The sequence below is a fragment of the Sapajus apella genome, unplaced genomic scaffold (assembly GCF_009761245.1).
Source record: "Sapajus apella isolate SASKATOON/1434 unplaced genomic scaffold, GSC_monkey_1.0 scaffold499, whole genome shotgun sequence".
Taxonomy (NCBI): domain Eukaryota; kingdom Metazoa; phylum Chordata; class Mammalia; order Primates; family Cebidae; genus Sapajus; species Sapajus apella.
The window spans coordinates 750-22,540 of record NW_022437429.1 but is presented as its reverse complement, the minus strand read 5'-3'; the positions used below and the strand labels follow the sequence as shown (position 1 = coordinate 22,540).

Below are 21,791 nucleotides of genomic sequence, written 5' to 3'. Positions count from 1 at the left end.
AGAGACACCCTTGTCATTAACTGCCACACATATCCACTGTTCCCCTCGCTCATGTCCACACACACTTAGTATCGCTAGTTCTCCATACATCACCTTTAAAAATAGCAACAAGGAAGACCCAGCTCAGCCCAAACTCCATGGTGAGTCCTCTGTGTTCAGTGCTGATCAACGAATGGAAACACCTGGGAATTCTGGGGCTGGGCTCCTCTCCCAGAGCTGCAGGGTCAGGGCTGAGCTGGCTTTTATGAGCAGAGGGAGGGCCCAATTTGCATGTCTCCTGCTATATAGCAAGTTCTTGGGTGGGGCGGCTGAGGAGAGGGCATGGCCCAGAGCAGATGAGAGTGTCCTGGAAAACACTGGAGGTAATCCTATCTCTCAGGAAAATATATCTTCAGATTATGTGATTGTGCCTTGATAATCATTTAGCAGTCATCATCTTATTTTACTATGATTTGCAGAATATATTTAATTCGAGTGTCAAATGTTACATTTTTAGAGAAGATAAATTACGTACAGAACAGAGCAGTTGCGCAGTCTGTCCAATATCACACATCTGGACAGAGTTAGCCTCAGTATCTGTGCCTTTGCCTCTAAACACTGGAGGAGACTGCTCCCCTAGACAGCTCCAGGGCGATGTGGGACTGTCCAGTGAGGTTTTCAGGATGTCCCACCTGTCACAACAACTTTTTGTGATTTTGCTTCCCTAACGTTGGAGGTGGGGCCCTGTAGTTGTATCATGGGAGCAGATTTATAATAAATGGTTTTAATCACCATCCCCCTTGCTGCAATAGTAAATGGGTTCTCATGAGATTTGGCTGTTTAACATTAGTGTGTGTAGCACCTCTGCCCTCACTCTTTCTTTGCTCCTTCTCCCACCATATAAAATGTCTGCTTCCCCTTTGCCTTTTGCTGTCATTGTAACGTACCTGTGGACTCCCCAGAGGCTGAACAGATTCCATCATCATGCTTACTCTACAGCCGGCAGAATCATGGATAAATTAAACCTCTTTTCTCTATAAATCACTTAGTTTCAGGTATTACTTTCTAGTGATAAGAGAACAAACTAATAAATCTGACATCTCCCTCATTTCACCAGGGCCCCTTGCAATCACCCATCTAAGGAGGAGGATGGTCCAGTCTCCATTGTTGACACCATAGAGCTGCTGCCTCTGGCCCAGATGGTTTGTGATGGATGTCATTTCACTAATCTTGAGTTCAGGGACTATAATGCCCTCCTCTCTCATGCCTCATAGATGGAGAAGCCACCCTCTGATCAACTTTCTCTACTTCTGTCTCAACCTGTTTCTTAGTTCGGCAATTCCCAGTGGGGAAATCCCACATTGTGGTGTGCCTCCTTATTTCAAGTGGGAAACTGTCTTGAGGGTCTAACCTCTGCTGGTACAGTTGGCCCATTTTTATCTTGGTGGTAGCCACCAGATGTGTGGAGAGGACTGGAACCCCATGGACTTACCCCAGTATTCATCCTCCTCCTCACTAGGGCTCTTTTTTTTGGAGATGGAGTCTCACTCTTGCCCTGGCTGGAGTGCCGTGGTGTGATCTCAGTTCACTGCAACCTCCGCCTCTCAGGTTCAAGCAATTCTTTTTCCCCAGCCTCCTGAGTAGCTTGGACTATAGGTGTGTGACACCAGGCCCAGCTAATTTTTTTTGTATTTTAATAGAGACAGGGTTTCACTGTGTTGCCCAGGATGGTTTCAAGCTCCTGAACTCAGGCAATCCGCCCGCTTTGGCCTCCCAAGTTGCTGGGATTACAGGCCTGAGCCACTGTGTCCAGCCTAGAGCTCTTCAGGGGATCCTAGGTCTTAGGGTCCCATGAAAATTTAGTCATCATAGCCCTAACTAGTTCCTGTGATGGTCAGAAATCCTTCAAATATGCTGCTCGACAAGCCACCGTCCCCAATTTACCATTCTCCTTACACACCCAGGACAGAAAGGTCTCTGATTAGTCTGAGCTAGTCAGGCATGTTTTTCTAGTAGCTCTTCTTGTGACTGACTAACTGTAGCTTAAACAGTAAGCACTGCCTTAGCGGTTGCTCAGAGTGCAGCCAGGAGAAAATAGCCATTTGCAAATGCAACAGCTTGGGCATCTAACTTGCACTTTGTAAGAGGCACCCGCTGAAGTGGTTCTTCCAGAACCTTCGGCATTTTGGCAGCATCCCTATACTCATGCACTCGGCCCCATCCATCATGGACAGCAGCTTTTGGGCCCCAAATAGAAATTCATAGCCTGCCCAGGATTTCTGTAGGGGTGTCCTCTTTTTAGATTTCATTTTCTGGGTGCTCGTGAGATTTCTTTTTGTTTACCTTTTTCCAGGTTCACTGGATGTCATGTCAAACCAATATTGACTCCAATAGGACTGGCATCATGTACAATAGGCTAAAGAAATAAACCCAGATCAGTGAACAAGACATAGAGTTTATTGAGGGCTTTCATACACTGTGGTTCAGGAACAGCAGGCTGGATGAGAAAACTATGACCATTTGACAAAATAAATAAGTAACCTATTTGAATAATTGTCATGAGAGATCATTGCTAGTATTAGTTGGAAAATATGCAGCATTAAAGGTCGAATGAAATCCGTTCTAAGTTAATGTTTCGTAGGTAAAAGAAATCATGGAGTTACAAGGAATACATGCTGAGAGACCCTGAGGAATTGACCAGATCAGGAATTACCAAAGTGTAAAAGGGAGCCAGTCTCTCAGATTCCTGATGTCAAGCTGCCTCCACAGAGAACCCGCGCGGACTGAGCTCCCATGGTGACCTCAGCGCCCCCTGGTGGTCCTAAGCACGCCCTACCCGCCACTCTAGCACCCCCTGGTGGTCCTGAGCAGCATCTGCCACCCAGTTCCCTCCTGTTTCCCTGCAGAGATTTTTGCGTCTGGGCTCACCCAGATGTTCCCACTCCTGTGTCCCTCACTGCAGTACACGGCCTTGTCCTTGGCTTTCAGGTTGGTCGTTGTGAGGTGGACTGCACTTGAAAGGGTGTCATTTGGGAATGTTAATTTATTGGTGCTCATGGAGAGTAACCCTGAGAACTCCCACTTGGTCACTCATGTTGCCACCCACACCAATCCTTGCTGTGAAGCCTGCTGGACCAAGCTCGTGCTGTAGCCAGTAAAGGTGCAATCAGAGGCTTTGCAGGAGAGTCTCAGTGAACTGCTGGGCTGTACAATGTTTCCCTGTCTGACTCCACCAGCAGACTTCACACAGGAATTCTGTGAACAGAGAAAACGGACTGAGAACAGCCCCATGTGGAGCAGCCACAGCTGGACCTGATTCACAAAGGGCATTAATATTGAGGGTGATGAGAAGGAATCCAGACCAGGGCAGACCCCACGGTGTGGACAGAGAGGAAGGGCACAGACATGGGGTTGGCTCCTCACCAGGGCCTCAAGGAACAGGGATGAGCCGCCTTTTATGAGGTGGGTGCGGACGCATTTCCATATCTTTCTTTTTGTGGTCCTGGAGCACCGCTCAGCGTTGCTCATCCGTCATTTGTGTCTACATTTCAGGGAGGGCAGGGTCAAAGGATTCCTGGGTCCGGATCCATAGGAGTAATCTGCCTGTTGCTTTCTTATTCTCTAATGTGGACACTGTTCAGGTATCTTCATAGTAGCAAACATTATCAACAAATACGTCCAGTGAGAACCTAAAAATACATTTCCAGAGAAAATTGACACCTGTCTCTAATTGGTGCATTTGCATCTGCAAACTACAGTTCTTGACAATAAGGAAAAGTTAGGCTACAATGAAAAAAACACAGATCTACACCTTGTCAGGGAGGGGGTTTGTAGTTATCATTATCTTGAGATCATTTTGCCATAAAACAGTTCAACATTGGATATATGTGCCTGTGTAGGGAAACAGTCAATGTGGAAATATATATACTTATCTGAGTGAAGAGTTCACATGGAGACATGTTTGCTTGTCTGAGGCAAGAGTCCACATGAGGGAATGTCTATTTTCTGAGGAAAGAGTAAATATAAGAACATATGTGGTAGTCTAAGGAAAGAGTACATATGGGAACACGTGTGTTTGTCTGAGGGAGGAATCCACATGAGTAAAGGTGTTTTTGTCGGACAGAAGGGTCCACATGTTGACAGGTGTGTGCACAATGCCCATTCAGGGACAGTGTATGCCTAAACTGAGCTGAAACTTGGGGGAAATCTATCTCAACCAAGGAAATAAAAGAATCTTGTGGATTATTTGCTTGTCAGGAAGAAAAAACCTGAGTCCCATACAAAATTGACTTGCTTTAAATTAAATCAAAAGTCTTTAGTGAATGGTAACATCTTATATTATATGCAAATGAGTAAAATTACTTCATTCTTTGTTGCAGGCATCTCAAGACTTCCCGCCCATCACAAAATAAGTTATTAGATAATTTTATACAGTCTGCATTTGATTCTGGGGTAAATGAGCTGCTAAATATGTTTTTTAAATTGTATATATTTAGGTTTATATTTTCCATCACAAAAGTACATGCTTCGATAAATTAATTGTGTAATGTCTCATATTGCATATCACTAAAAATACTTTTAATCTTCTTAAACAGTGCCTTTTACACTTTCTTTATACCCACACTCTGAATTCCTGGAATATCCTCTATATGTTTACTTGACTATAGTTTTGGCTTTTATGTAATTTCAAATAAATCGAATTTTACAGTGTAATTGAAATAAATTCAGTGAAGAGAGTAGAAGATGAAATCGTTGAACTAAGGAACTTTAAATTGCAAAGAAACCACACAGAAACACTCTATTCTAGTAGATAAACATGTTTCCAACCAGGGTACAGGTTTACATTTCTGGTACTGCTATGCATATGTCCTGAAATTGTGGAGCTAAATAATAAAATGGCATATGGTGGGATGGGGTTCCTCACTTTGCAGTGGGTATTTACAGACATCAAGGAAGGCAGGCTAGAAAGGTCCATGTGGTGACATAGTTGTGGGGAGAGACAAGTGTGTTCTCATTTTTAATAAAGTTACAGAAGATTAGACACATAAATAGTTTCGATGTGTCCAAAAACATGGGTCCATATACACATGAACATTTAGTAGGCCAGTTGGTTGAGAGGCCCTACAAGTACTTAAACCACATTAACAACAGACATACCCAGTGTCACCATTTTTTATTTTAATACTATTATTTAACATCAGAAACAAGCAATCTTTAGAAAAATTGCTGATTCTATGTACAAAAAAGGTGATATAGAAAATGAGCTTAGAATTTCTTGTAATACCAGGAGGCAGGGAAGTGTTCAAAAACAAAAGGATGAGGTGTGCTGTAAGGATGCAGGATCCAAACTAAATGAGCTCCCAGCACCTGGTAAAGATGTGGCGATTTCAACAATAAAATGAATAATGTACCATGGATCTTCTCCAGAGTATGAAATACACATCCATAAACCAATATGGATATTAATAGATGATTAAATAAAAAATAATGGGAAGAACACATCTCCTTACAAAAGTATTCCAAATATGTTAGGTTGATAGTCCTCTAGTCAAGCAGGTGAAGCTTAAACATTCAGGAATTGATTGTGGACTGAAATTAGAGACATGGAGAGAAATAATTACTATGAGTGTATTTTATAGCGAGGCTTCAGGTATAATGCCACAGACATGATCTATGGGTGAATGAAATTTTACATGTTTTTAATCTAAATTTATACAAACACACACACACATATTTTTCTACAATACACACTGATAAGGGAGTAAAAGACAGCTACAGACTTGGAGAAAATACTTCCGAGTCACATATTTGTTAAATTAATTCTTTTAATTAGTTAAATTACTTTTATAAGCAATATGCAAGTATAGTTACAACTAATCAAAAGAAAACAATGCAGCTAAAATGAAGCAAATACCAAGAGAGGCATCTCATGAAAAATTATATGAAAAATTTTTAAACATAATTTTTTAAAATTAGGGAAATATATTTAAATAAAAATTAGATACCATTACTCGCCTATTAGGTTGGTTAAAATACACAATTCTTATAATTGTAAATGGCAATGTGAATGTGGAAAACCAAGAACTATCGTGCATTGATGCTGGGAATTCAAAGTGCTACATGCACAAAATGAGAATTTTTTGGCATTTTTAAAATGGAAATAAAAGTAGAGTCAAAATGTGATTTGTGTGTGTGTTCCAAGATATTTACAACATTGATTCAGAAATTGATGTTTAGGAAGATACCTTCAGAGGATGTTCTATATCAGCTTTATAAATTTGATTAATTCTCCAATCACTGATATTTACTTACAGAATATCTGTTGTATGAAAACTATCTCAAATAATTAAAATTTCTCAAATACACATTTATATTGTTCCTTTCATGACTTCATCTCATTTCCTAAGAAATTTTTCAATCTTATAATCTTTGTCGTCTCCTCCACATCAACACAGCTGCCTCCTCTCTGGGGTTTCTGACACTCTCAGGATGTGGTTTTCACACTGTTGTCTTTCACACAGTAATACACAGCCGTGTCCTCAGATCTCAGGCTGCTCAGCTCCATGTAGGCTGTGCTCGTGGACGTGTCCCTGGTCATGGTGACTCTGCCCTGGAACTTCTGCACGTAGTTTGTGTTACCATTACCAGGGTCGATCCGTCCCATCCACTCGAGCCCTTGTCCAGGGGCCTGCTGCACCCAGTGCATATAGTAGCTAGTAAAGGTGTATCCAGAAGCCTTGCAGGAGAACTTCACTGAGGACCCAGGCTTCTTCACCTCAGCCCCTGACTGCACCAGCTGCACCTGAGAGTGGGCACCTGTGGGGAGGACACAGGAGTGGATAAAAACCCCCTTGGCTGGACTCAAACCCCTTCTCATCAATGGACTTAGGAGCCCCTTACCTGTAGCTGCTGCCACCAAGAAGATGATCTTCCAGGTCCAGTCCATGGTGAGGAGCTGAGCTCTCCGGGGATTCTCCAGAGCAGGGATGTGGTTGTTGGGTGATGCTCTCATGGCACAGAATATATTTACCTCAGTTGATCTCAGTTTATTTGCATATTTATGAGACAGAGCATGTATTTCATAGCTCAAAGCCTGATCCATGATAAGAAAGGGAAGACAAATGACAGATGAGACTTGCAAGAGTGAGATGCTGATGGGCCAAGCCCTAATCCTGCTTGAGAAAATACATGCCCTGCTCCATTTACAAACATTTGTGGATAGAGGTCCTTTCACTGAAGAATGAAACCACACAGAACAGGCTCTTCGCTGTGAATCTAAATCTGGTTAGCATAAAGACCACCCGGATCATTTTGGGACCTTCGCTCTCCATGACACTGAGCAGATACCTTAGCCCTATCCTGGACCCATCTGATACAAGCACAGCTCACTGGTGACTCTGAGAAAGTGACTGCTGATGTCCCATGTGAGTGTCCAGTAGGTGCCTCTGAGATCTGTTGGGTACTCCTGAGAGAGTGTCTCCAGTACCTGCCTGGTGGCTGATCCCCCAGGATCTTTAATAGAAACACACTTAGTTTACAGATTTGCCCTGTGATGTGTGATTACAGCTGATTTTCTCATCTCACAGACAATAGTAATCAGATGATGGAACCAGAGTTTGGAGTTCTTTATGAACTCACTGCACCCAAAATAATCATAAAGGAATTTATGTTTTGAATAATTTTAGGTTACTTTTGAACTCCATTTATTAGAATTTCATTAAGTATTTACATACTATCAGTTCATATCCATAGATCCTCACCTTTCCATATTGATTTCTGACTCACTAGGTCTGTGCACCTGCCACACTCTCAGATCCTCCACTGCCCTGTCACTCACACAATGTAGGCAACATTACTTAACAGTGAAATGTGAATTTTTTATAGGAATATAGTGGCTCTCACAGTTCTGCATCCATTGAATTAGTAAAACCATCCCTATTCATCATATTCTCACTATTAAGATATTTGTAATCCTAGAAGCTCACTTTAAAAAATAGTTCTCAATGCCCCAAGTTACATGAATTGTTCTACTGTAGCAGGATATTTAACGTCACATCAGCAACTTGTAGAAAAGTTATTTTAGATTTTTTTTTTCTGACTAAAGAAAACCAAGGCCCTGAGAGGAAACCTCCCTCCAGCTTCCTGCTCTGGGCTGGACCCTGTGCTGTGTGGCTCCTGAGCGCCCCCTCCAGCCCAGCCCTTGCCTTGCAAGTAGGTTCCTGTTAGGGCTCACAAAGCGTTTTCCTCCAGAGTCTTTAGTCCACCATAAAGTGGCCGTGTCCTGGTTTAGAATACTCTTTCAGCGACAATATCTGCTGCCAACACTTCTCTTGAAACAATTGATTGCTTAACCAAACCTATTGGACTCTGCAGAAAGACCCAAAGGAAAGATTCTATGACACAGGAGGCAGCCCCTTCTCTGAAGCTGCAGGTGCTCTGAATCAGTGGACACACAGTGAATAAAGGAACTTGCAGGACTTTGGGAGGCCCCCGTTTCTTCATTAGGTTCTTGTAGTTGAACGTTGCATCTGAGAATGCCTGCGGGTGCATGCAATTCAGATTACAGCCATCTCTGTATCTTCTCTTCCAATAGCACATATTTTCCCTTCTTCCAGCATCTCGCCTGTAGAAAGTGCCTCCTGCACTGACACTAGGTCTAGGTTTATGCCTTTTTATCTCCTAGAAATCCAGTGTAAACAGGATACAAGTGGAGACTTGGGAAGTGCATGCAGTTCTTTATTTGCCCTTCTGCTAGGAACCCTGCAAGTGCCCCATGATAAAATAAACTGCAGTCAAGAGGGAGTTACCAAGACCTTGTCTTTAGAGTTGATATCAGAAGCTTCAGATGCCTCTTCTGACCTTGTCTTGTTCTCTGCCATTCTCTTTCATTTTCCCTATGTTCTCCTCCTCAGATAGAGTCTGTGCATTGCCCCACTTTCATCTTTAATCTGGAATAACCATACTGGTGAGAAGGCAATTTGTGCATCCTGGTAGTGTTACATGTTGTTACAATTGAATCTTAATAATTTAGTGGACTTCTTTCTCTGGAATGTGACATATACACAGAGTCTCTAGAGCCTAAACTGATGCTTTCCCTTTTCTGGCTGCAACATTATAGGATTCTTACCCTATTGGCGAATTTGACCCATTTTCATGATAAAGGAAGGCTGCTGGGAGGGGTCTGTAATGGAGATGGACGACCTTCCCCACATAGATAAGGTGCTAGAAATGTCCTTCCCCTGGATGGTCTATCTGGAGAGGTTTTTCTGTGTATTTCTCAGAGTTTAGGTGTCTTTATGACTTTGCTATGAAATAATCTATCTCAATTCTCACCCAAAGAACTTGGAGGTTCCTGGAGCAAAAAAAAAACATTAAGAGTGGGGAGTGTGGGGCCTCCAGGATTTCACGCCTTCATACTAGGTCAGACAAGCCCTCTGTGTTTATGTGGTTCAGATTTACATAGAACAAACCACACAGCCAGGCTCATCTAAATTGTCACATGCTCATTTAAACACACTGGATCAGCGAGTGTAATCATCACTTTGAACTGAGAGAAACCTGGGTCCAATTCACTGTTTATTATAGCTCAGAGCAGCATCACTGATTCACCTGAGCAGACATTTCTTCCCTGAAACAGCTTCACTACCAAGTATCCTAAAGGGTTGCTATGGAGCTGCTGTGGGGCTGGACTTCTTCCTGTCAGCCTGTCATGCAGGGTGTGTAGAATTATGTAGACCTTTATACTTAGGTGCTAATCATTCCCAGTGTTGTTGGAATGGCTGGCAGCCCCAATCCTGTTTCTCCCCTCCACTCACCTGAATGTCTCCAAGAACCACATGAACCTTAGGACTCTCTTTTTCATGAATGACTCTGAGGATTGTCAATCTGCTTTGTGCCACAATCAGAGGCAGCTAATGGAGGATTCTCAGTCCACTGATAGGTTGAGCCCATAACATAGGACACATATCCTAGAGTAGCCAATTCATGTCCATGCCAATCAACATTTAATTGAAGGGGCAGGATTTTCAGTGCATTTGAGTGTAGCATCTTCTTAATTCTTGATAATAGAGCTACAACCTGAATGGTATGTGGAAGTGAGCTCATGGTTAGAAGAAAGCAGCCTGTCCCCAGGAAGTCAGTCTCTTTAACTAAAGCACCTGAAATGTGATGTCCTGAGAGCTCGTGAAAATTCATTTCCTGGAGTAAAGAAATAGGAAAACTATTCTCAAAGCATTGGAGGAAACCTCATCAGAAGTTTTATCAACACAGCAGTCAAATTCCACTAAGTCAATCCTTGGGTTTATGTTTTACAACTCAAGAAGCAATAAAGAAATCTATGTAATTGGAAGGCTACTCCAACAGAGGGAATTTTGACCTATTTAAGTGATAGACCAGTATTCACTCACAGGCACTCTCCTTTGAGGTCTCCAACTTAAGCAGATCTCTGTAACTTGAAAAAGCTTTCTCAAAACATTATTTTTCTCTAGACATCCATAAATGCACAAACACATCTTGAATATTTGTATATGAGTGATCTGTAGAAGTCCTTGACATATTAATGAAAGTTTGTGAAAACATGGTAACTTCATGACTTACGGTGAGTTCCCACTTCACTGGTTTGAAAGATTTCTCATCCATGTGACAGGGCAATGGGTGTCTCTGAGAATACGTTGGTTTAAACTGAACACGTTCTCCGCGCCTCACTTGACTTCATGGTTCCTCGCTCATGTAAATGTGTCTATGACTGAAAAGCCCACACTGGTATTCAGCGGATTTTACTCTTATTGATTCATATTCTCTCTCTCTTTCTCTTCATGTCTCTGTATCTCTGTTTTCCTCTGTCATTACTATTTATTACTGAATCATCCTGAATACTGCCTACAGCCTCCATCTCACATTCTGACAATCTTCTCCCTCAAAGATAATTAGGGGCAAAGTTATCCTTTCCCAATGTGGTAAAAATTTCTGGACTTTGACTAGATTTATTACAGCCTCATATGAAGAACTATAATCAAACATTAGTTGTTTTTAGATTATACCTCAGAACTAAAACTGTTCCTCACAGTGGCTATGATATTCCATATTCCCACCATTATGCAAAACAGTATGGTGGCTCCTTAATAAATTAAAACAGAAATACCATATGACCAGCGATCCAGCTTATGAAAATATACCCAAAGAAGAAGAAATCACCGCCTTGTGAAGATACCCTGCACTCCTAGGCTTATTGCAGCACTATTCACAACAGCCAAGATATAGAAACTAAGTGTGTGTCAATGGACAAATGGATGAAAACAATGTGGTACGTGTACACAACATTATTCTGCCTTATAAATAAGGAGATGCTGCCACTTTCCCACAAGAATAGTGGGTTCCCACAACCACTACCAATGCATTCTCTCCATTGAGCCCCTCCCTGAGAGCTGGGAGATCCAAGTCCAGTAGTAAGAACTGGTTGTGATGGAGTGGCCAGATGCAGTGCAGGTGAGGCAGAGGGACAGTGAGGGCTCTTCAGGTCCAGGGCTGACTCCTGCAGCTGCTCCTGGGACAGGGCATGTGAGTACATGGATGATCCATGCCTGTCTGTCACAAGTGCCTGCGCTCACCCCACAGACCCATGTCTGACATCTAAGACATACCCTGGGGAGCTCTCACCAGGCACAGGGGAAGACACAATAATGCCATCTTCTTCATGAACACAACTCTGCATTCCCCAGATACCTTGGCTTTGGCTGAGGGGAGAGCTGTTAGCTTTCACAGTCCAAAAGGATTTTATATCCTGGAGCCTGAAAATAATTTGTATGTGGCAAGGCCTTGTACTTATAAGAGAGAGGGAAAGCGATCAGACTCCCTGTGGATTTGAATATGTTTTATTGTTGTCTGTTTGTTTTCAGGTTGACATGAAGCACTTCTTTGTCAAAAGTACAGCCATGACAGTTCATGAAATATGCTTTGTTCCTGTTTTCCCAACTGTGACATTTGAACTGTATCAAGTGAGCAATGTGCATACTTTACAGGAGCAATTACAAACAACTCTTTAAATCATTAGTAGTACACAAATGCTGCTCTGCCCTTACTGCCAAAAATCTTCTGAATAGGTTTCAGTTAAAGTAAATCATAAATTGCATTCTTAATTTAAAAGTAGCATGATGTTCAGAAACTCAGAAACTCCCTTTGCCAAAGGTACTCCCACTAGAACTTACTACCCATGGTCTGCCCCCTCAAGGCATGGACATTATCACCCTTTCACTTGATTCATCAAAAGCCCATGTATTTTCCATTTTACTGCCAATATTATACTCTGATTCATCACATGCCAATACAGCAAGGTATTTCATGGGATTGATGTGCTATGCAGAAACATTCCACATGGTGTTAAAGATGCCTTCCCATCACATCTTCCTAACTAGCTTCTTTATTGGCATCAACTTGGAATTCTTTATGTTAGAAGAGATATCAGAGAAAAACAGCCTCAAATATTGTAAAATAGGCTTATTAACATCAACAACACATATAGCAGTGACTCCGGGTTGTCAATCCATAGGATTAAGAAGTGAAAATGAGGTGGGTTACATACGTTGTTTTCAGAGGATTATCCTGTGCTTGTAGAATCAGTACCAAGGGTGGCATCAGTGTAGGGTTAAACAGGGAGTTGCTGGGAAGATTTCCTAGTGGAAGAGATTTTTGTAAGGTTGTGGTGGCTTCTATCCAAGGCTGTGGTTAAGCAGCATCCATTTATGATAGTTCTCGTTATCAGGAGCGTGTGCCTGAGAACCCCCCTGCATGTTACTCCTAGTTCCATTTGTCAGGGTGTTAACACAAGTGGCTCTATTTTGACTCTGACAACTTTCACACCCTCCTTCTAACACTACTGGTGAGGAACGTGACTCTGATAGCTTGACCAGCATGGGATAAATTTCACATCCACATCCCGTTCTGACCACACAAGCTCATTCGCTTCACTACTATTGGCCACTTGCATTCCAGGTGAGTCTCCAGACAACACACTGGAGGGTGTTGAGCAATGGGAGAGAAGAAACTCTCATCAGTCTCTCCCACGTGGCTGCGGGAGCCACAGCCTGAGCCCCGCCTGAGCTGCAGAGAAAGGGCTGGAGGCCTGGAACTTTGGCAGCAAGAACCCCATCCCCACTTTACAGGGAGCAGGAAGAGTACAAGGAAAAGCAAGAACAACAACAACAAATAAAAAGAAATAGAGTGGGCAATTCGCAAAAGGGGCCCTTGTTCAGTGCTGCTGCTGACTTGCCTCCTTTAGTGTCAGGAGAAGGGTCAGACGTGAAGCAAGTGAGATTGTAAATGACACTGGCCCTGGCCCTGCCTCGCCATTGGCTGTGATCAAATTTCCTAAAGACCATTCTAGTCAGGGAATCTCACAGAGGTTTCTGTCCTGAGTCTGATTGGAGAAGACTCACCAGGAACTCCTGAGTTTCCTCAAGATGCTAATCCTGGTGACCACGGTTGAGGACTTTTCATTTCTAAGCATCAGTCTGCATTTTGTGCAGATGAGAATAGGTTCTCAAATTAAAATAATCATTTTAAAATATGTAGAAATGACACAGCTAAGCACAGAATTCTAAACTTAGAGAGGTTCCCTAGAGAAACTGTAAAAAGATGAAGTCCCACATCCTGACAGGAAATCAGCCTCTGTGTGCACCTGCCGCTGGGATTGACTCTGAACAGTGGCTCCTGAGCACCCCCTGCAGCTTATTTCCCTGCAGCGTTTCTGCAGGGAGGCTTGTGTCTGGGCTGACACTGACTTCACCTCACTGTGTGTCTTCCACAGTAATACACAGCTGTGTCCTCCACTCTCAGGCTGTTCATTTGAAGATACACAGAGTTCTTGGCATTGTCTCTGGAGATGGTGAATCTGCCCTTCACAGAGTCTGCATAGTATGTGACACCACTAGAATTAATAGCTGAGACCCACTCCAGACCCTTCCCTGGAGCCTGGTGAACCTAGTATATGTCATGGCTACTGAAGGTGAATCCAGAGGCTACACAGGAGAGTCTAAGGGACCCCCCGGGCTGAACCCAGCCTCCCCCAGACTCCACCAGCTGCACCTCACACTGGACACCTGCAAACAAAGAGACATCGTGGTCAGAAATTGCCACACATACCCACTGCTCCTCTCATTCCTGTCCACCCACACTCAATGTCTCTACTTCTCCATGAATCATCTTTTAATAAAGCAAAAAGGAAAACCCAGCATAGCAAAAACTCCATGGTGAATCCTGTTTGTTCAGTCCTGATCACTGAATAAAGACACCTGGGAATCCCAAGGCTGGGGTTTCTATCCCAGAGCTGCAGGGTCAGGGCTGGGCTGGTTTTCATCAGGAGAGGGAGGGCCCTATTTGCATGCCTCCTACTATAGCAAGCTCTGGGGCTGGACGCCTGATGAGAGAACAGAGCCCAGAGCAGATGAGAGTGTCCTGGGGGATTTAGATGACAATGATTGAATTTGAGAAAACATGCTGTCTTATTGTGAAAACGTTCTGTGATAAATATTTGACAACATTCACATTTTAATTATGTTTACCCATGTGTATCTATTATGTTATTTAGGAGTATTTTCTTCATTTACAGATGTAAAAGTGAGCCAACACATGGAGGGGCTGTGTATGTGTCTAATGGCTTATATCTGCCATGAGTGAGTCCCAGTATCCAGGACTATGCTCTTCACAGCTGGCCTCAATTGCTCTCTTAGCCAACACAGGACAGAGCAAAACGGGCCTAGCGTGGTTTGCAGAATCCACTTCCTGTAACAAGACCCTGTGTGATTTTGCTGCATTTACCTATGAATTCAGAGACAGCTAGGTGTCAGGCAGACAAATTTTAGGTGTACCTGACCTTTAACATATTTATTTGTTCCTTCCTGTCATCCCTTATGTCTAAAATTTCAACTGTTTACTTGTAATAAATTTTATAAGTTTCAATTGACAGATGATAAAATTCACATATTTAACCTGTACAATAGTAAACTTTGAAACAAATCTCTATTTTCAAAAAGATGACAAGTCAACTGCCCCTACCCCAGCATTCTTCTTGCTCTTTTATATTTTTTTGTTTTTTTCTCCTTCCGTTCTTCTACCACGTCTTTATAAAACTACTCATGTTTCCCTATTTCTTTAAACTCGTTTTTATTTTGTTGAATTTATAAGAATGAAATAAGGCAGTATATACTCTTTTATATTTGGCTTATTTTTCTCAGTTGAAATACTGAGAATTATACCTTTTATGTTGTGTTTTTTTATTTCTTACAAATACTGGGTAGCATTTTAGTAAACAAATGTAGCATAATTTGTTTTTCTATTAAGTTACTAATTGATATTTTAATTTTAAATCTGCTACTCAGTTTTTTAATGTACATAGATGATAAATTATATATAAATTATATAAATACTTTTTGCAACAACAGTAATAGATAAACAAGAGAATGTGCTATTTGCCAAATTTTCCATAATATTTCAGAAAATTTAAGTTCTGAGATAAGAAAGAAACTTGTAAACCAAAGAATACCTGAGACTAATTTCAATAGATTTAGAACATTCATTTTTCCAGGATTAAGGACATGCCAGTGACACAGCCTCAAAGAGTCCTGATGATGTGTGCCCAGGGTGGCAGGCACAGCTTGGTTTTATACAACTTAGGGAGACATGAGACATTAATCGATATATGTAAGATGTATATTGATTTGGTTCAGAAAGGCAGGACAACTTGAAGTAGGGAGAGAGCTTCCAGATCATAGGTAGGTAGGAGACAAATGGTTCATTCTTTTGAGTTTCTGATTAGCCTTTAACTGAATGCACAATTTACATGAATAGTCATGCAGGCATTAGTCTGGCTTAGTGAAACAATAGAGCCAATGTAGCAGTGAGATACGCGTTTAACTTACGTGAGCAGAGAAATGACTCTGTCTGTCCTTGGTCCACAAGGATTTTCCTTGTGGTCAAATTTTGAAGGAGGTATGCAGCTTTTTAAAACCTTAGTATCTGTGATAAACATTTAACAGCTGTCACATTTTTAGTAATTTTTACCTATGTGTATAAATTATGTCATTTAGGAGTCAGTGGTTTCTTCAGTTATGGTTGTGAACCCACACATGGAGGGGCTATGTGTGTGTCCAAGGGCTCATATCTGGCATGAGTGAGTCCCAGTATCCGAGCCTATGCTCTTCACAGCTGGCCTCAGTTCATCCCCTTCACTATTAACGGCCAATTGTTTTCCCAAATGAGTCTACACACAACACAGTGGAGGGTCCTGAGCAAATGGAGGGAGAAGGAAGCCCCGTCACCCTCTCCCACGTGGCTGCAGGAGCCACAGCCTGAGCCCCACCTGAGCTCCAAGAAAATGCCTTGAGGCCCGGAATGTAGACCATGGAGACCATCTGTTTCTTTTTCAGGAAGCAGGAGAAGCAAATAAAAAAGGGAGAACCAGCACTGCAAAGGAAGGACATGGAATGGGAGCAAAAGGAGCCCCAGGTCAGTGCTGATGCGATTGGCTTTAGCACCAGGAGAAGGGTCAGACGTGAAACCTGTGAGGTTCTACACGACACCGAACCGGGCCCAGCCTCTCTATTGTCTGAGGCCAAAATTCCTCACGACTGTTCTAGTCCGGGAATCTCCCTGAGGTTTCTGTCCTGGGTCTGATTGGAGAAGACTCACCAGGCGCCGCTGAGCTTCGTCAGGACTCTGATGCTGGTGACCATAGTTGAGGACTTTTCATCTCTGTAAGGTCATCTGCATTTTCTGCATGTGAGAATAGGTCCACATGTTAAAATGATATTTTAAAAAATATATAGAGATGACATTAGGAAACACAGAATTCTAAACTCAGAGAGGTTCACTAGAGAAACTGTCAGAAGAGGATGAAGACCCACATCCTGACAGGGCATCAGCCTCCATCTGCACCTGCCTCTGGGGCTGACTCTGATCAGTGGTTCCTGAGCGCCCCCTGCCGCTGATGCCCCTGAACGTTCCTGCAGGAGGTTTGTGTCCGGGCTCACACGGGCCTCCCCTCACTGTGTCTCTCGCACAGTAATACACGGCCGTGTCCTCGGCTCTCAGGCTGCTCATCTGCAGATACAGCGAGTTCTTGGCGTTGTCTCTGGAGATGGTGAATCGGCCCTTCACGGAGTCTGCGTAGTATGTGTTACTACCACTACTACTAATGGATGAGACCCACTCCAGACCCTTCCCCGGAGCCTGGCGGACCCAGCTCATGGCGTAGTCACTGAAGGTAAATCCAGAGGCCGCACAGGAGAGTCTCAGGGACCCCCCAGGCTGGACCAAGCCTCCCCCAGACTCCACCAGCTGCACCTCACACTGGACACCTGCAAACACAGAGACACCCTTGTCATTAACTGCCACACATATCCACTGTTCCCCTCACTCATGTCCACACACACTCAGTATCTCTAGTTCTCCATAAATCACCTTTAAAAATAGCAACAAGAAAAACCCAGCTCAGCCCAAACTCCATGGTGGGTCCTCTGGGTTCAGTGCTGATCACTGAATAGAAACACCTGGGAATTCTGGGGCTGGGCTCCTCTCCCAGAGCTACAGGGTCAGGGCTGGGCTGGCTTTTATGAGCAGAGGGAGGGCCCTATTTGCATGTCTCCTGCTACAAAGCAAGCTCTGGGGTGGGGCAGCTGAGGAGAGGGCAGGGCCCAGAGCACATGAGTGTCCTGGAAAACACTGGAGATAATCCTGTCTCTCAGGAAAGTATAACTTCAGATTATCTTACTGTGCCTTGATAATAATTTAGCAATCATCATCTTATTTTATATTTATATATTTGCAGAATATCTTTAATGCAAGTGTCCATGTCACGTTTTTAGAGAAGATAAATTACACACAGAACAGAGCAGTTGCACAGTGTGTCCAATATCACACATCTGGACAGAGTTAGACTCAGTATTTGTGCCTGTGCCTCTAAACACTGAAGAGACTGCTCCCCTGAGACAGCTCCAGAACGGTGAGGGACATGCCTAGTGAGTTTTCAGGATGTCCCACCTGTCACAACAACTTTATGTGATTTTGCTTCCCTAACGTTGGAGGTGGGGCCCTGTGGTTGTATCATGGGGGCGGATTTATAATAAATGGTTTAATCACCATCCTCTTGCTATAATACTAAACGGGTTCTCATGAGATTTGGCTGTATAACACTGTGTAGCACCTCCACCCTCACTCTTTCTTTGCTCCTGCTCCCATCATATAAAGTGTCTGCTCCTCCTTTGCCTTTTGCTGTCATTGTAACTTCCCTGGGGTCTCCCCAGAAGCTGAATAGATTCCATCGATATGCTGCCTCTACAGCCCGTAGAATCATGAGTAAATCAGACCTCTTTTCTCTATAAATCACTCAGTTTCAGTTATTACTTTCTGGCAATGAGAGGACAAACTAATAAAGTGGACGTCTCCCCCATTTCACCAGCGCCCCTTGCAGCCTGCAAACTCCCAGCTAAGGAGGGGGATTACTCACACCATCGAGGTGCTGCCTCAGGCCAGAATAGTTTGTGATGGATGCTGCAGGGCACGTTGGGAGCCAGATGTTTGGCTGATGGCCCCACAGGGTCATGGGATGAGCCTTATGCTGTGCTGAGGCGCAGGATCCGAGAAATAAAGATACAGGACACAGAAGTACAAAGAAACTGCAGCTGGGCTCGGGGTCCACGCCACTTATAATCGGAGTCAGGCAAGGCCTCGAATGTCCAGAAGCATGAGTATTTATTGTATATAGGTTAGGGGGCAGGGCAGTAAGTGAAATCATCTTTAAGGATACTGATAGGGTCGTGAGCAATAAAACATGGGGTCCACCCCCATTAGGTCACCTAGGCCAGGAGGTGGACAGTGCACAGCAAAGAGTCCATTCCCATGAAGGCAAGGGCCGTGTGTAGTAAGGGGTCCACCCCCATTAGGTCACCTAGGCTTGAAGGTGGGCCGTGCGCAGTGAAGAGGGTGCAGTGTGCGATACTTTTATCTATGGGCAAACTACTTCTAAGAAGATTTATAGAAGGATGCTTTAAGTCACATAGCAGTGACAGAGCTGTCAGGGTTACCTCCACCTTCTGGCAGCTTCCAATGGGTTCTATGGGAAGATGCTTTTCAAGCAGCACAGTAGCAAGAGCTGATAAATTTCACAGTCACCAAGGTGGATTGTTGTTCTGAGGGCAGCCTTCCACAAGAACTGGAGCAAGGTCCTACAACTCCTTTATCAGGAGGAGTGGCTCTCGCCCCAAGCCTGCCATACAGCGGGTATCTTTACCATACTGAACGCTGCCGCCTGGGCCATGGATTCTTGTCCTGGTATAACTGTCTTTCCCTTAAATCATGCTCTGCACTGTGTCTGCTCTAGGCATTCCTCTGATTATAAGCTGCTTATTCCTTAATTCATAGTCTGTACTGTGTCCACTCTAGGCATTCCTCCGATTATGAAGTAAGATATAATTATAGGTATATATGTAGGGAAATATTCTTTAGGGACTCATACTATCAACTATTATATGATTATATATAGAGGATTATATAAAGGGAGGCTTCAAGCCCTACTTCTATAAACTAATATATGATTATGTAAAGGATTATATAAAAGGAAATAGCTGAGTAGTAACACTATAAAGTGAGATATTCCTCAAGCCCTAACTGTGCCAGGGTTCTGCTTAGCTCTCATTCCTCGGTGCCTATATGGGGGGTTACCCACAGGATGCCACTTTACTAGTCTTGAGTTCAGGGAGTATAATGCCCTCCTCCCATATGCCTCATAGATGGAGAAACCACCTTATGATCAGCTCTCTCTAATTCTGTCTGCACCCATTTCTAAGTTTCAGCAATTCCACAGTGGGGAAATCTGACATTGTGGTGTGCCTCCTTACTTCAGGTGGAAAATGTCTAGAGAGGCTAGCCTCCGCTGGAACAGATAAAAGTTGGCCAATTTTTATCCTGGTAGTAGCCACCAGATGTGTGGAGAGGACCTGAGCCCCCATGGGCTTACCTCAGTCTTCATCCTCCTCCCCATTAGAGCTCTCTATTTTATTTTTGACATGAAGTCTCACTCTTTCGACCAGGCTGGAGTGCAGTGGTGTGATCTCGGCTCACTGAAACCTCTGCCTCCTGAGTTCAAGCAATTCTTCTGCGTCAGTTTCACAAACAGCTGGACTACAGGCACTATGGCAACACGCACAGCTATTTTTTTTTTTTTTTTGTATTTTAGTAGAGACGGGGTTTCACCGTGTTGCCCAGGATGGTCACAAACTCCTGAGCTCAGGTAATCCATCCACCTTGGCCTCCCAAAGGGCCGAGATTACAGGCGTGAGCCACTGCACCCAGCCTAGAGCTCTTCAGGGGATCCTAGGTCTTAGGGTCCCAGGAAAATTTAGTCATCATAGCCATACCTTATTCATGTGATGGTCAGAAATCCTTCAGATGTGGTCTCAACAAGCCACCGCCCCCAACTTACCATTGTGCTTACAAACCAGGACAGAAAGGTCTCTGATTAGTCTGAGCTAGTCTGGCATGCTTTTCTAGGAGTAGCTCTTCTTGTGACTGACACACGGTAGCCCACACAGTGAGCTCTGCCTCAGTGGCTGTTCAGAGTGCAGTCGGGAGGGACCCACCACCTGCAAATGCAACAGCTTGAGCATCTGACTTTCACTTTGTAAGATGCACCCTCTGAAGTGGTTCTTCCAGAACGCTTGGCATTTTGGCAGCATCCCCATACTCATGCAGTCGGCCCCATCCATCACAGACAACAGCTGTTGGGCCACACATAGAAATTCACAACCTGCCCAGGATTTCTGCAGGCGTCTCCTCTTTTTAGGGTCCATTGTGTGGGCGTTCATCAGATTTTTTTACCTTTTGCCAGGTTCCCTGGATGTCATGCCAGACCAATATTGACTCCAATAGGACTGGCATCATGTGCAACAGGCCAAAGAAATAAACCCAGATCAGTGAACAGGACATAGAGTTTACTGAGGGCTGTCACACAGTGTGGTTCAGGTACAGCAGGCTGGACAAGAAAACTATGACCATTTGACAAAAATTATTCAGCTTATGTAGTAATTTTCACATAACACCCTCCACCTAGCAACTTCCATTTAACCCGAAACAAAGAGCCTCAATCACCGGTAAATCCTGCATTCCAAGGGATAGGCAGGGGTTTGGATGTTATTCGTGGATAAAAAATGAGTCCCTGGGTATGCCCCTCCTGGATTCCTTAGCTTGGAACTTGAATCACACATTTCTTTTTTTCTTTCCTGATTATTCTGGCTAGGAGTTTCAGTAATACGTTGAATAGGAGTGGTGAAAGTGTGCATTCCTGTACATGTTCTTCAGGAATATTTTTGCAACTTTTTCTCATTTTGTATGATGTGAGATTTTGTTGTATGTGGCTTTTTTCCAGTCACTCATGTCTTCACTGTTAAGTCACTAGCAGCCCATGGAATAAATCAGTTGTATATGTTTTTACGAAATTTAAGAAGATCCCTGTTTTATTGTTTTATTTATTATTTAAGATCCTTAAGAGATTTTGTTGGTTGTTGGATGTGGCTTTTAATATTTTGAGGTCTGTTTCTTTGCTGCTAAGCTTATTGAGGGATTTTTCACAAGGGGTATTGAATTTTACTGAATAATTTTTCTGCATCCATTGAGATGGTCTTATTTTTTTAAATTATGTTTATACAGTGAATCATATTTATTGACATGTTTATTTTATCCAGTCTTTGCATCCCTGGAGTAAAACCCAGTTGACCATGATGTATTATCTTTTTATTGTGCTGTTGGTTTCAGTTAGCTAGAACTTG

General features: G+C 43.3%; 1 pseudogene and 1 gene segment (V, D, J or C); both read right to left on the bottom strand.

Annotated features, from left to right (window-relative positions):
- Positions 1–6,401: 6,401 nt before the first annotated feature.
- On the bottom strand, positions 6,402–6,994 carry LOC116546011. The segment is given in 2 exon segments: positions 6,402–6,795; positions 6,880–6,994. Coding segments are annotated over 2 exon segments (444 nt in total).
- A 9,987-nt stretch (positions 6,995–16,981) lies between these two features.
- Positions 16,982–17,565, bottom strand: LOC116546012 (annotated as a pseudogene). Its single transcript, XR_004266552.1, has 2 exons — positions 17,431–17,565; positions 16,982–17,327 (listed from the first exon to the last, which is right to left on the bottom strand). The product of XR_004266552.1 is annotated as an immunoglobulin heavy variable 3-23-like (transcript).
- Positions 17,566–21,791: the final 4,226 nt, after the last annotated feature.